General features: G+C 42.8%; 1 protein-coding gene across 1 annotated transcript in view; it reads right to left on the bottom strand.

Moving 5' to 3' along the window:
- RYR3 (ryanodine receptor 3) overlaps window positions 1-13,848 on the bottom strand; it is a 642,559-nt gene that overhangs the window by 42,978 nt on the left and 585,733 nt on the right. Inside the window, 4 exon segments of the mRNA XM_045013234.1 lie at window positions 6,570-6,700; window positions 7,721-7,918; window positions 10,647-10,733; window positions 12,649-12,820. Coding sequence (XP_044869169.1) covers window positions 6,570-6,700; window positions 7,721-7,918; window positions 10,647-10,733; window positions 12,649-12,820 — 588 coding nt within the window.

Raw genomic sequence — 13,848 nt, 5'->3', positions numbered from 1 at the left:
GCAGGCTGGTTTTGTCTGATACAGGCCCAGAAATCTCTTCAGTTGCTGTCTCATTCTACTAGGTAGTGAACATTTTTCACAGTGAAATCAGAAAAAACATTTATGCCATCCATGGGAAAGCATTAATCCATGAGCCATAGCTGAGGTGTTTTGATCCTCTCTTTCCCTTTTATTATAGGCTTTTCTGCTCAAGACCTAAATGGCAGCCACATGTAGCTGTGGAGGTTGCCTACCTGCATGTTGCTCTGAGTGAGGCAGGAGTCAAGCTGGAGAAGCAGAAGAGGGAGCCCTAAAGACCAGGAAAACACTAGATGGTCATCACCCTGCCTGCCAAATTGAGGGATGAAAAGAAACCTAGTGTTTGCGCTATTGTGGACTGAGCCTCAAAAGAGATGTTTTTAAATACTTTGCACTCATCTAGAACTGCACTTACGTTGTTGTTTCTCACAGCTCTGCAAATCTATTAATCCAGAGAAACAAATATCATAAAGCTTAAAATTTTAAAACAAATATTAATAGCAAGAATTAATACATTTCACATAGTAGAATTTTTCCTGGAAGATCAAAACAACAGCACTACTGCCAATTCTGGGCTATAACACCCGTTACAGAAAATAATCAGAAAATAACACCACCACTTTGCTGTAGGGAACTGATGAATTCAACTCCTACACAAAACTGGTTTGTAACTGGAAAAAAACCACAAAGTTAATTATTTCCCAAGTAGAAGCTTAACCTGCAAACTGAATTCTATTGTTGCTAACATTTTCCTAGAATCATACATCAAAAATATGTTGCTTCTGTGTTTTAATAACTGTATATTAATCAAAGCTGTCATCACAGAGTATTATTCAGCTTGTTGACTCTCATTACATTTTCTAATGTGCAATTATCTACTGACAAAATGAAAGACCATTCTGGATGTAAGTAACAAATTGGCAGGATTCCAGAAGAATATTTTCAAGTAATTTTTTAATTCTAACTTTTTACCTCTCTGTGTCATCACAATATATGGACCAAACTGAAGTCAGTGGAAAACTCCTAGGATTTGGCCTTAGGAAAATAAAGCATTAAAAGGCTGCTAATAATTCAGACATTATTCCTAAAATACTAAAATAATTTTGCATTAGAGATGAGCTTCAGGAAATCATGCTTCTTGATGCAAGAGAACAAAACTAGCATACTTAACTTTTAATGAAAAAGCTAATCATGTTGTTCAATGCAAGAGAAAAGCAGCATTTTAAAGATAATTGAAGAAAATACATACTATGAAAAGACACCATACACTGGCAAACTTATACACAAATAGAAGAATTCAACTACTGTAATAAGGTAATTCTTTATTAGGTCAACACTAGCAGATGCCATGGCATGTTTGTTTAGCTACTACTACGGCACACTGACACTGAATGTATCTTTTGGATGGGATATGGAACTTATGAAGTTAGTCCGAGGCTAGAAAATACTTTGGGTAGAGGAGGTTGCTAATGTGTGTGTTAAGGGTAGAACAGCCTACAATTTCTATCTGGAAGCGTAAATTCTAGCTTGAGCACACATACCTGCTCTAGCTCTGATTGACCTAGTGTGCTAACTGTACAGTAGAGCTGTGGTGCAGGGCCGCCCAGAGTGGGAGGCAGGTGGGGCAATTTGCCCCAGGCCCCGCAGGGGCCCCCACAAGAGTTTTTCGGGGCCACTGGAGCGGGGTCCTTCACTCGCTCCGGGGGCCCCGGAAAACTCTTGCAGGGCCGGGGCCCTCGGAGCTTCTTCCGCTCCGGGTCTTTGGCGGCAATTCAGCGGCGGGGGGTGGGGGTCCTTCTGCTCCAGGACCTGCCGCCGAAGTGCCCCAAAGACCGGCGGCAGGGGATCCTTCCACCCCGGGACCCGCCACCGAAGTGCCGGGTCTTTGGCGGAAATTTGGCGTCAGGGGGCCCCGTCACCAAAGACCCCAGGCCCCCTGAATCCTCTGGGCGGCCCTGCTGTGGTGATGCAAGCAACAGGAGGCGCTAGTCACCCTGGGCATGTATCTAGTGTCTTGGCTGGGATCGGACTGGGGGATCTAGCCCCTCCTGCTGCCGTGGCTACACTCTATTTTTAGCATGCTTGCTCTGATCGAGTTAGTGCAGGTGTATCTCCTTGAGCTGGGACGTACACCTCTAGCTTCAAGTGTAGATATATTCTAAAGGTGGAAAAGCATTATCCCAGCCCAAAGATAGGTAGGCAGCGAAGGCTGTAAGTTCAGAGTAGACAATAGAGGTAGCAGACCACCAGTTCCTAAAGAGAGCTGTGCTAAGTATCTCATAACACAGGAGTCTAGTTACCGACAGATATTTGTTTATGACTGGATAAGGTAGCTCTTTTGACTTCTTCTCATTGACAAAATGTTGTTTCTTTCATACATATTGGTAATTACTTTTGAAAGTCCATTTTTTAAAATACTTAGTTATGTCTGTAATATACAGCCAACAATTGTTTTAGACTTGTAAAGAATTGGGTACATTGTTCTTCTCTAGCCTTGTGCAACAGTCTTTAATATACAATGCAGTAACAGGGAAAGGAAGGAGATCTAACTTTATAGCTGGGCCACTCAAAAACATGCTACTAAAACCTCTTACAGAGGGAACTAGGAAAAATAGACTCCAAGCTAAAGTTTGCTTTACAAGACAAGTGTTAATTAGGTAGAAGTGATCCCAGTTTGGAAAGTTCTAAAATCCATCAAATTTCCTTGTCGCATTGCCCCTAATATATGGAACAACAGCTGTTAATTGATTTATCTCATTAGACTGACCTCACGCTTGGTAAAGCAACCCCCATCCTTTCATATATTTATACCTGCTCCTGTATTTTCCACTCCATGCATCTGATGAAGTGGGTTCTAGCCCACAAAAGCTTATGCCCAAATAAGTCTCTAAGGTGCCACAAGGACTCCTCGTTATTCCAATCAATGTTCACTGAATGCCCTCTATCTCTTCTGTCAGAACATTCTACAACCATTAATTACCTGTATGGCAACTGTTGTTCTTTGAGATGTGCTGTGCACTTATACATTCTACTGTAGGTGTTTATGTGCCCATTGCACCTGGGTCTGAGACTTTTGTCAGAAGTAGGTATTTGTGCCCCAGCTATTCTTGTGCCAGGAGCCAAGGTATAAAGGTGTGGCTGCCACCTCCCTCTCAGTTCCTTTGCACTACCACAAAACTAATACCCAAAGTAGAGATGAAAGCGTGAGGGCCGTGGAATGTATATGCTCACAACACATCTTGCAGAACAACAGTTACTATACTGTAAGTAACTGTTTCTTCTCATTTGACTTTGCACATACACGTTCCATTGTAGATTACTCACCAGCAGTAACCCTACAGGTGGTGAGATTTTGGATTACTTGAAGAGAGTCTGCAACACTGACTTGCTGAAGCTAGCGCTGTCTCTGGACACTTGAGTAATAGTGTAGTGTGTGGAAAAGGTATGTGCAGATGAACATGTTGCTACCTCACAAATATTAACTACAGGTACATTCCTCATGAAGACTGACAAAGTGGAATTAGCTCTAGTGGAATGGGTGGAGGAGAGACTTTGCTTGGAAAGCTTGATACAGTCGGAAATCCAATGCGATATATGATGACCTGTTACAAGTTGCCCTTTAATCCTATCAGCATAGGCTACAAAAGACAGGGAGATGATTTGAAAGATTTTCAGATACAATGCCAGAGCTCTCTAAACAGCCAAGATATGAAGTTTTTCTTTGGCTTTGGTAGAATGAGGTTTTAGCAAGAACACTGGGTGACGTATAATCTGATTGAGATAGAATGTGGAGACAACCTTAGTCATAAACTTGGGGTGTAGCCTAAGAGAGCTTGTCTTTGTGAAATACTGTGAGAAACGAGAAGTACCGGAAGATATCACACCCTCCTCACAGAGGTAGCTGCTACAAAAAATGCTGTTTTCATTGACAACAATGGCAAGGATGTTGTTGCCAAAGGTTCAAAGGGGGGACCCATTAAATGGGACAACACTCAATTCATGTCCCATGAAGGTGAAGGATTGGACACAGGTGAGCATGAGTAAGTCCCTTTAAAAATCTGGATATGAAGGGACACAAAATGATAGAATACCCATCCACTGGTGGATGTATCACAGAAACGAATGCTAAATGGACACTTATTGAACTGGGAAAATGATCTGAAGATTTCAGATGCAGCAGGTAGTTTAGTATGTGTCTAATCTTGGTGTTAATTGGTGTTAACTGGCCAGGTTCAGTCCAGACTGAAAACCTTTTCCATTTTACTGCACAAATGGCTTTCGGGGAATCCTTTCTGCTGATCACCAAAATGGCCTGCACATCTTGGAAGCAGACTCTCTTCTTATTGCTCAACAAGAGATTATTCACACCATGAGGCAGAGGGTTTGTAGGTTGGGGTGCAGTGACTTGCCTTGATTCTATGACAAGAGATCTTCAACCAGAGGTACAGCTATGAATGATCAAATGGAGAACTGATATAGGTCTGTGTACAAGTACTGCCTTGGTCAGGCTGGTGCACAGAGTACGGGTAGTGCATGTTGCCTACCATGAATCAAAGACACTTTCTGTGGCCAGGATATATTTCCATGTGAAAGTAAGTGTCCTGCAAATCAAGAGCAGCATACCAATCCAGAAGGGATAACAGACACAAGGGTGACCATCATGAACTTGATTTTCTTGACAAATGTGTTCAGCTTTCTTAAGTCCAGAACACAATGAAATACACCTCTCTTTCTGGGCATCAGGAAGTAGTGGGAATAACAGCCTTTATTTGTCCTACATTGCCTTTTCAGGTAGATGTACCTTAAGGCAGAAGTCCCTTTGCTTTTTCATCTTCATCAGAAAGGAGGTACAAATGGGACATTCATCCCTCACATGTCCCTTTCCTAAACAGATTAGGTTATTTTGTGCCAATTGCTTACAGGGATCACGGCCCTGCATGTGGCACCTTGTTAAATTTTGGCAATTTCTGCATTCTGACCCCCAGCCTCAAAGAATCAGTTAACTATCTAACTATAACTATATGCAGATAAGAGAATTTCTCTTTTTTACCCGCTGGCTAAGAGAAGAGAACCAAATCCCAAGAGTGATAGGAAGTTCCAGCTATTGCCATGGGAGGTAAGAAGGAACAGAGGGATGTGGCAGCCGCATCCCTTTATGCTATCAACTCCATGCATGAGGATAGTGAGGGTGCATGTGCTGCTGACAAAAGTCATTGACTTGAGTGTATTGGGCCCACATACACCTACAGGGGAATGAGTATGGGATAATCACTCAAAGGAGAACCAACTTATTCAGTGAATCATTTCAATTATAAACACTGCAAACCACTCAATGCTTATTCTCTATTGTATTTTACAGTTCTATAGCCGTTTGTGCCTTTAAGTCCTTTGAGAGCAGGGACTATGTTAGGCACAGCTTACTCATTGTACAGCAATGGCGTAACAGGGCATAAGTAATATGTAATTATAATGTACAATTTTCTACACGTTTTATTTGATGAAAAATTAAAACACACTGTGATGGTGTATCTATATATAGCTCTGATGTATCAGTTTGCCACAGAAAGTACATCTGCATGAGATGGACCTCTGGAGAACACACATGTAAAAACTATTTGATTTGTGATGTACCCTAGGGGCACTGTCTATGAAAAGTGATTATCAGTAAGGGCTCTATATCATTCTCTTCAGATTAAGCATTATTCTGTGTTCAGTCTACTACACTGAAGAATAATCAGTTTGGTTGCATTAACATGCAAATGGTAATTTGAAATCTCAATATTTTTGAAGTGCCTCATATCTATCTCTTCTAACCAATTCAACACCTTGAACAACGGCGGGGAAAGAAAACCCAAGTGACCTTCTGAACTGAGTGCTGCTCAACGTTGTTACAATCCTTTGGTTTTTTTCCTCTCTCTTGCCTACATTTGTATAATTCATGCACAGAATAGCAAATGAGTCTTCTATGGATCACTGTGTGAATCCTACATTCTTTGCTATTATTTATGAACTGGACAGAAGAGTCAGATCTACTTAGATAGTCTGATAATGCTTTTTTATTCCCGGTTTCCTTCTCTTGTTATACACTAATTTTGTCTGATGAAGAGGGGAAAAAGTACCAAGTTATTACATGCATTAAAAAGGAAAGAAGAATAATATAACAAAAAGAGAGGCACAAAAGCCAAACTGTTTTCCCAAGTGATTCATTTGTAAAATTTCTTAGGGAAGAGGCTGAGAGGAGAGACTTACAAAAGCCTTGAAGTTATAAATTAAGCATTGCTATAAATTTAGCCATTAACGAATCAAACCACAGAAAAATACAAAGAGGAAAGGAAAAATACATTCCCTGATATGGTATTTGCTAGGTAAATGGATCTTTAGTAATATCAGACCCCAAAATAGTATCTGCTATTAAATCTTTGTTGAGATATAAGGGAAGATAACCAATTTTTGTGTGTGGACTAGGTGGTATGAGTGTTACTGAAGTTCCACTGCAAAGTTTGGTGTGCTATACTATTTTTAGATTTTTTTAAACATCTTGTTTTACTTACGGAGTGTTTATGACCAGACGATCCCATTGTCCTTTAATGTCATCCTCTGAGGGCTGTTCTGTAATGTACAGACCATCAAATTCCAACTTCCTGGCAATTTCCTTTTCTCGCTTAAATACAACCAGAGGAACCTTTGGAAAAGGGATATTTAAAATGTTTGTAATGGTTTATACATTTCTTAGAAACAATTAGGTCTCTCTACAGTGTAAAACTAATCCTCAGAACACTACCTAATTTCAAGCCTTGGAACTGGTACATTCTAAGAACCGGGTATTCTGGGCAGTGGTGGGGTTTGGAGGGTTACTCAGCTCAGGGGAATAAAGAATGAGTTCTGATGTTGCTTTTGGGTGAGAATATTATATTTAGGAGTGACCATAAAGGTGTGTAAGGGCTCCTGCAGCAGCATCTTCAGCCACTGAAAGTTGTTTATATAAAATATAAATGTATTTATACTAAAAGTTAAATGAAACTGAACTTCTGGCAGAAAACAGAAATCAAAGCAAAGTCTAGATGCTGTACTTCACTGTCCTGTCTACAAATCTTGGTGGAAAGCCCCTGGTGCCAGTAAGTCTACTATCGCGTGGTTGCATTGGTGCAGTGTGCTTCCAAACTCCCCTGGGGAGCAAGCCAGCATATCCCCAAAGTTGGTGGTGCTAATTGAGGTAGGTGTGTGGTTATGGTGGTCAAGAATGTATTGATTCAACACATGGCAGCCTCTGTTCAGACAACACTTGCCATCACGCACCAAAAACTCCAAGCAAGAGAAGAGGGGGAAGCACTAACACTTCTCTTCCCTCAGATTAATCCCTGCTAGAATAAAGGGAGAAGTTGACTGCTTTTAACGTGATTGATTAGGCTTTAAACTCTGAATATTTTAAACTAAATTACACTGTATTATGTTTTCCTCACAGCAGTAAGATGCCTACCAGTTCTGTGGAAGCCATTCAGATATGAAGGAAATGGATGCTTATAAGAATCTAGACAAAAATAATCGTCTTGATCTCAGCTCTGATATTCATGTGTGTTATGAGGAGTGATTTGTCTACATTTAATTGAAACTGAAGAATTCAAAGTCTCAGAACAGTGACATGGAGTTAGATGTCTACCAAACATGAATTAGTAGCTGGGTTTCAAACATACACACAGCTCACCTTTAGACAGTAGTATCCAATCACACAGACAAAGGAGATGACAGTATGAATAACTGCCAGAGCCCTGAGTGTTGGTGCCATGTAACCTGTACTCTCTTGTAAAACAAAAAACACCACTCCCTCTTCCTCTTCCTCTTCTTCAAAGGAATTCCACAGATCAGAGTCTTCCTCTAACTCATCTAATGGTTCTTCTGTCACCTGGAATGGAGAAATAGACACACACACACACAAAGCAACAGGAGTAACTTAAGCTTTTTTCTATTCTCTTAGTCACAGATCTCTTTTTGTTCCCTATTTCTATTTTATTTTTTTATGAAGATCATTTTCACTTTACATGATTACTGAGTCCTAAAGAGTGAAGTTCTTCATCCTTAGAACAAGAGAAGCACAGATACAAGAAGAGTGTAGGCTTCCTACACTACCTTGTCAATGTACCTCACACTTGACATAGAAGGAGCAATTCAGTGGTAGCTCAATTTACAAATCTCCCTATTAGGGCGTGCAATGGCAAAAATGAAAGCAAAAACAATGCAAAGGTAACACCAATGTTTTATTAAATAAACAATTAATGTAATGCTGAGATAGACTGGTATAAGAAACTTCAGGGTTTGTTTTGGAATTTACACTATTTATGACTACTAGTCTCAGAGGAAGGGGGCAAAAGCTACGTTGTCGTCACCAATTCACTTGTTGTGCACACATTTTTTTCCACTTCTGTGCAGTGTCATGGAGGCACAGTTGAGTTGTAAGCAATAGGACTTCAATGTTCAATATTAGAAAAGATAAGACCGATTAGTTAGTCACAACTTGAGGCTAGTGTCCAATGCGGATAAAGGCTAAAAGGACCAGCTTCAAGAGATAAATGAGAACCAGAATTTTGCTGGTGTCCCTATAGGACAGGGGTGGGCAAACTATGTGGCCCTTGGGACCGTCCTGCTTGGCCCCCGAGCTGCTGGCCTGGGAGGCTAGCTGTTGGCCCCTCCCTCGCTGTTCCCCCTCGCCTGCAGCCTCAGCTTGCTCGCTCTACCGGTGGCGCAATGCTCTGGGCGGCAGGGCTGTGAGCTCCTGGGGCAGTGCAGCTGCAGAGCCCGGCCTGACCCGGTGCTCTGTGCTGCATGGTGGAGGTGGCAGCGTGGCCCAGCTCCAGCCGGGCGGCGCGGCTGTAGCACTGCCAGCCACCGGTGTTCCAGGCAGCGTGGTAAGGGGACAGGGAGCAGGGGGGGTTGGATAGAGGGCAGGGGAGTTCGGGGTGGTGGTCAAGGGGTGAGGATGGTGGTCAGGAGGGAAACAGGGTTGAATGGAGGCAGGGATCCTGGGGGGGGCAGTCAGGAAGGAGTGGGGGTTGCATGGGGTGGCAGGGGGCAGTTAGGGTCAGGGGTTCCGGGGCAGTCAGGGGACAGGGAGAAGGGGTAGTTGAATGGGGCAGGGTTCCTGGGGGGGGGCAGTCAGAAAGGAGAGGAGGAGTTGGATGGGACAACAGGGATCCGGGGGCAGTCAGGGGACAGGGAGCAGGGGTGTGTGGATAGTGCAGGGGTCTTAGAGGGGCCGTCATGGAATGGGGGGGGTTGGATGAGGCAGGAGTCCCAGGGAGGACAGATAGGAGGTGGGGGCCGGGCTACGACCCCCTCTCCTAACCGGCCCACCATACAATTTACAAAACCCAATGTGGCCCTCAGGCCAAAAAGTTTGCCCGCCCTTGCTATAGGAGAAGAGGAAACCTGACACCTCCATGGACTAATGTCCCCCCTTGATACTCTTAGCTCCATGACTGGGGGAATGCAAGAGGATTCAGAAGTGAGCTGAGTCCTAGGGGTAGACTTAGATGGATCTACCCTGAGGAACCTTACACTGAACCGTTAAATGCCTGGCATATCATGCTGTATCTCAATGTTAAATTAATAAAGTTGCAGCCTGCTGTTTAAAATCCATCCTTTGCATCTGTTATTCATTTGTCTGTACGTCCTCATCAATATAAAACATGTTCCTAGTGGTCAGGTGTCTTCAACACAAAAAATATCTTCACAATAGGCACTAACAACCTTGTTCGTTTCAGTGAGAAAACAGACTGGATGATGGGTATGAAGACTGAACTATCGTCTCACACCTAGAAATAGTTGAAGATTAAGACAATGCAGGGGAAACAATGCACTGAAGTCCCTCATTGCTACCCTCTACTTTTTTTTGGTTTTGTTTTATTTTAAAGAGATTTTAAAAATGAATTGTGAATATTTTAATAAAAAAAGAACTAAACACTTTTGAGAAAAAAGCAGCCAATTTTTACAAATAGACAAAACAGAACTATCACACACAAAAGCAAAAATGTTATCTAAGCCAGCTAGAGTACAAGAGACCTTATTATGATTCCTAAATGATTTAGTTACCATTTCCACACTGAAAATCAAGGTGACCAGTATTATGCAAAAAATAGTACTGTTAAAGAAACAGTTATGTGAGTTGAAGTTCCAATTTAGGATTAGATTTTAGAGAAACATTTAAGAAAATTGAAAGTGCTTCGAGAGATTGGTTTTGTTTTTGTTTTGTTTTGTTGGCTGGGATTTAGACATTCCTTTGTCAGGGTTTGCAGTCCAAAACCAATCACATTGTGCCAGTGCACCAGAGCCAAAAGAAAAAAATGACTATAAATAAAAGTTCAACTGATTAGTCTGTTTTCATTGTCCTAAATTGAATAAAATACAGAAGTACCTATGTTAAGTTACTCCAGGTGTGATTAGTAACTCAGGTAAGAACATAATTTTAGATATATTATTTCTAGGCTGGCAGTGTTGATTTTAGTCATTGCATGTAGGGTTTACAATAATGGGTGTCCAGTTTAGATTAACTATGTTAAAACCAGCCTTCAGCCAGCTGCTCTGGAAAATAAGTAGAAAACACTACAAAGAATGAAACACAATAAATAATACTTTACCTTGTAGAATAGCAGTATAAAGTTGATGGCAAATGCAACAAACAGAGCAAGAAATCTTAAGTTGTAGAAATTTCTAGCCAAGTAATGCTGGAAATACAAGGAACATTTAAATAAACAAAATTAGAAGTATTATGGAATCAGAATTGGGGAAGCAGTTAGGAAGTTATTTAAGAGAGTCAAATCTCAACTACGTTCTGCAATGTTCAACAAAACAATTACAGCTATCACGATAGAATCACCAGCTTTGCTCTCTAGAATTTTTCTGATCTTTTCTTTTGTATCTATATATTCATGACAGGGTACCTGTGGCCTTGGGGGAAAACTACAGAGAGGAGCTAGCCAGACTCCAGTTGGTAGAAACTAGTGGTGCTGGAACAATTTGTAAGGTGGGGGTGCTGAGAGCAGGCCCGCTGACAGAGGAGGGATAAAGGGAGCAACTGCCCAAGGGCTGCTCCCAGAAGCGGCTGGCACGCCCCTGGGGAAGGGGTCTCCACGTGCTGCCCCTGCCCCAAGTGCCGACTCTGCAGCTCCCATTGGCTGGGAACTGTGGTCAATGGGAGCTGTGGGCGGGTGCCTGTGGGCAGCAGTGTGCGGAGACCCTCTGGGACCCCTGCCTAGGAGCTGCTGCCAGTGGGGTGTGCCGGTCACTTTCAGGAGCTGCCCGAGGTAAGTGCCAAACCCTCCCTCCCCAAACCCCATCCCCCCACCCCAGCCTAGAGCCCTCACCCTGACCCAAACTCCCTCCCAGAGCCTGCACGCCCTCCCGCATGCAAACTCCCTCCCACAGCCTGCACCCTGAATTCCCCCTTCACCCAAACTCCCTCCCAGAGCCTGCACCCCACGCCCCTTCCCACACCCAAACTCCCTCCCAGAGCCTGCACTCCATGCCCTCTCCCATACCCCAACCCCCCAGCCTGGTGAAAGTGAGGGAGGGAGGGGGAGAACAAGCAACGGAAGGAGTGTGGGATGGAGTGACTAGGTGATGGGGCCCCAGAGAAGGGACGGGGTCATGGGCATGGTCTCAAGGAAGGGGTGGGGCAAGGTTCTTTGGGTTTGTGCGATTAGAGAGTCGGCAACCCTACCGGGCAGGCATGTAGAAGCCCTGGCCATTCCAGAAGAGCACACCCAGCAATGCAGCTGGCAGCTCACTGGGCACCAGCCAGCGCAGGCACAGCTCCGCCCAAATGTCAGGTGGACCGTGTCTGCAGCTTGTGTGTGCATGGAGGCCCATTAACTATTTTGCCCTGGGCCCTGGAATTGCTGTCGGTGGGCCTGGCTGAGAGCACTGAACCAAACCGTAAACTCTGTATATGATGGAAACCACTTCAAGCCAGGGAGTGCGGCAGGACCCCCAGCACCCCTATTTCCAGCACCTATGGTAGAAACAGAAGCAGCCAAAGCAGGGACCTTTTTCACCTTTGGACATTCCAGTCAAAACTGTAGAATATTCTCTGATTTTCTCTATCCTGCGCTGATTGGCTGTTTGCTCCAAGCTTCCTCCTCCCTTTCTCTTCCAAGTCTCTTCATCTCAGCTTCACTCAACATCTTCCCCCACTTATCCTCTTCTCCCCTTTCATTTTCTGTCCTGCCCTCACTCCCTTTCTCTGCCTTTTTCTTTCCATTTATCAGATCCCCTCCTAAGTAAACTCGCCTCCCAAAAATTAAATAATTGAATAGTAAAACTAACTAGACATTTTCTGCCATCACACTGTTCACACTGTTTGTGTGTTGTACCCCTTCCCCGACCTTGTGTCCGTCTTGTCTATTTAGATATTAAGTTCTTCAGGGCAGGGATTGTCTACAGTTCTGCATTTGTACAGTGCCTAGCACAATGGAGCTCCATTACTGGTTGGCCCTTAGGCACTACTGTAAAAACAGGATCAATGTTAATAAATAATTAATTTGTAAAAAACTGACAGTATCTCTTCCTTGTATCTCACACTCAGCTGTTCTCTGTGTTATTTGACTTGTGATTAACTAAAAGAATGGGAACAAAACTTACCAGCATTTTCGTTTGATAAATTTCCACGACTTTAAAAAAATTAGCCATAACTGCTTCAGGTTTCTCTAGTTTTTGTCCATGCCTTCGTTTCTTTTTCTTGATTTCCTCCTTTCCCAAATGCTCAGATTGTATTTCTTCCTTTGCTTTGTCTTGTTTCTCACCATCTTCCATGCTTGAAGAAAGATTACAGAAATAAAACCAAGTAAGTTCCCGCATTGTCTATGCTATGATTAAAACAGTGAGTCCCGATAAAGAGAGGCTGGTTTGAGTGTGAGTTAGTTGCAGAGAAGATGAATGGAAGTGAGTGACTATAAGAAGTGACAGTTAGAGAATACAACCAAGAGTCAAAAAAGTTACCTTACTACTAAGTGAGGTGGAAGAATAATAATAATCCACTTAGTGAGTTTAGGGGAGATCAATGGAGAAAAGGCAAAAGCAGCTCAAAGTGGGGTTATTAGCACCAAATGCAAAATGTACAATTACTTGCTGCCTAAACAAGTGAAGTATCTATATAACCAGTGCAAGTAACTCAAAATCATCAGAGGTTATGTGCAGAATCTTGAGTTCAAAGTTGAACAGAAGATAGAAACATTTATGGATGTGCCACACAGATTCATAGCAGAGTGGTTTCATTTCAACCAAAAAAATCACCATAATAAAAGTAAGGCATCAGTGAGGAATGAAAGGAAAATTTCCTTCAGAAGGACCCACCTTCAGAAGGACATGTAGAAGATGACAATTATTCCTCCTGCACAAAAGAATTCATAAGAACATAAGAATGGCCATACTGGGTCAGACCAATGGTCCATCTAGCCCAGTATCCTGTCTTCCGACAGTGGCCAATACCAGGTGCTTCAGAGGGAGTAAACAGAATAAGTAATTCCCTTTACGAGAAGCAAGTATCAAGACTCACTGTTGTTTTAGAGGCTTCAGTTTTCAGGAACATAAATAGCTGACTGTGTGGTAACAGTGAGAATGGTAAGGAAAATTACCACCAAGGTGTGAGGGGGTTGAAACTTTGAGGCAAGTAGATGGTCAATTATAAAGAAATGGAGAGGAGTTTGTGGTTTGGTATATAGCAGTACCAGTGAAATAAAGAACCATATGAGAGAAGTCTGAGGAGCTACTTACATTATTACTAACAAAGCATCATTCCAGGGCTCCTGCATTAACTTTCTTTGGAATGCCCCGATGATATGC

The sequence above is a fragment of the Mauremys mutica genome, chromosome 4 (assembly GCF_020497125.1).
Source record: "Mauremys mutica isolate MM-2020 ecotype Southern chromosome 4, ASM2049712v1, whole genome shotgun sequence".
NCBI lineage: Eukaryota > Metazoa > Chordata > Testudines > Geoemydidae > Mauremys > Mauremys mutica.
Note: the sequence above shows the minus strand (reverse complement) of the source record. Positions and strands in the feature narration are given on the sequence as shown.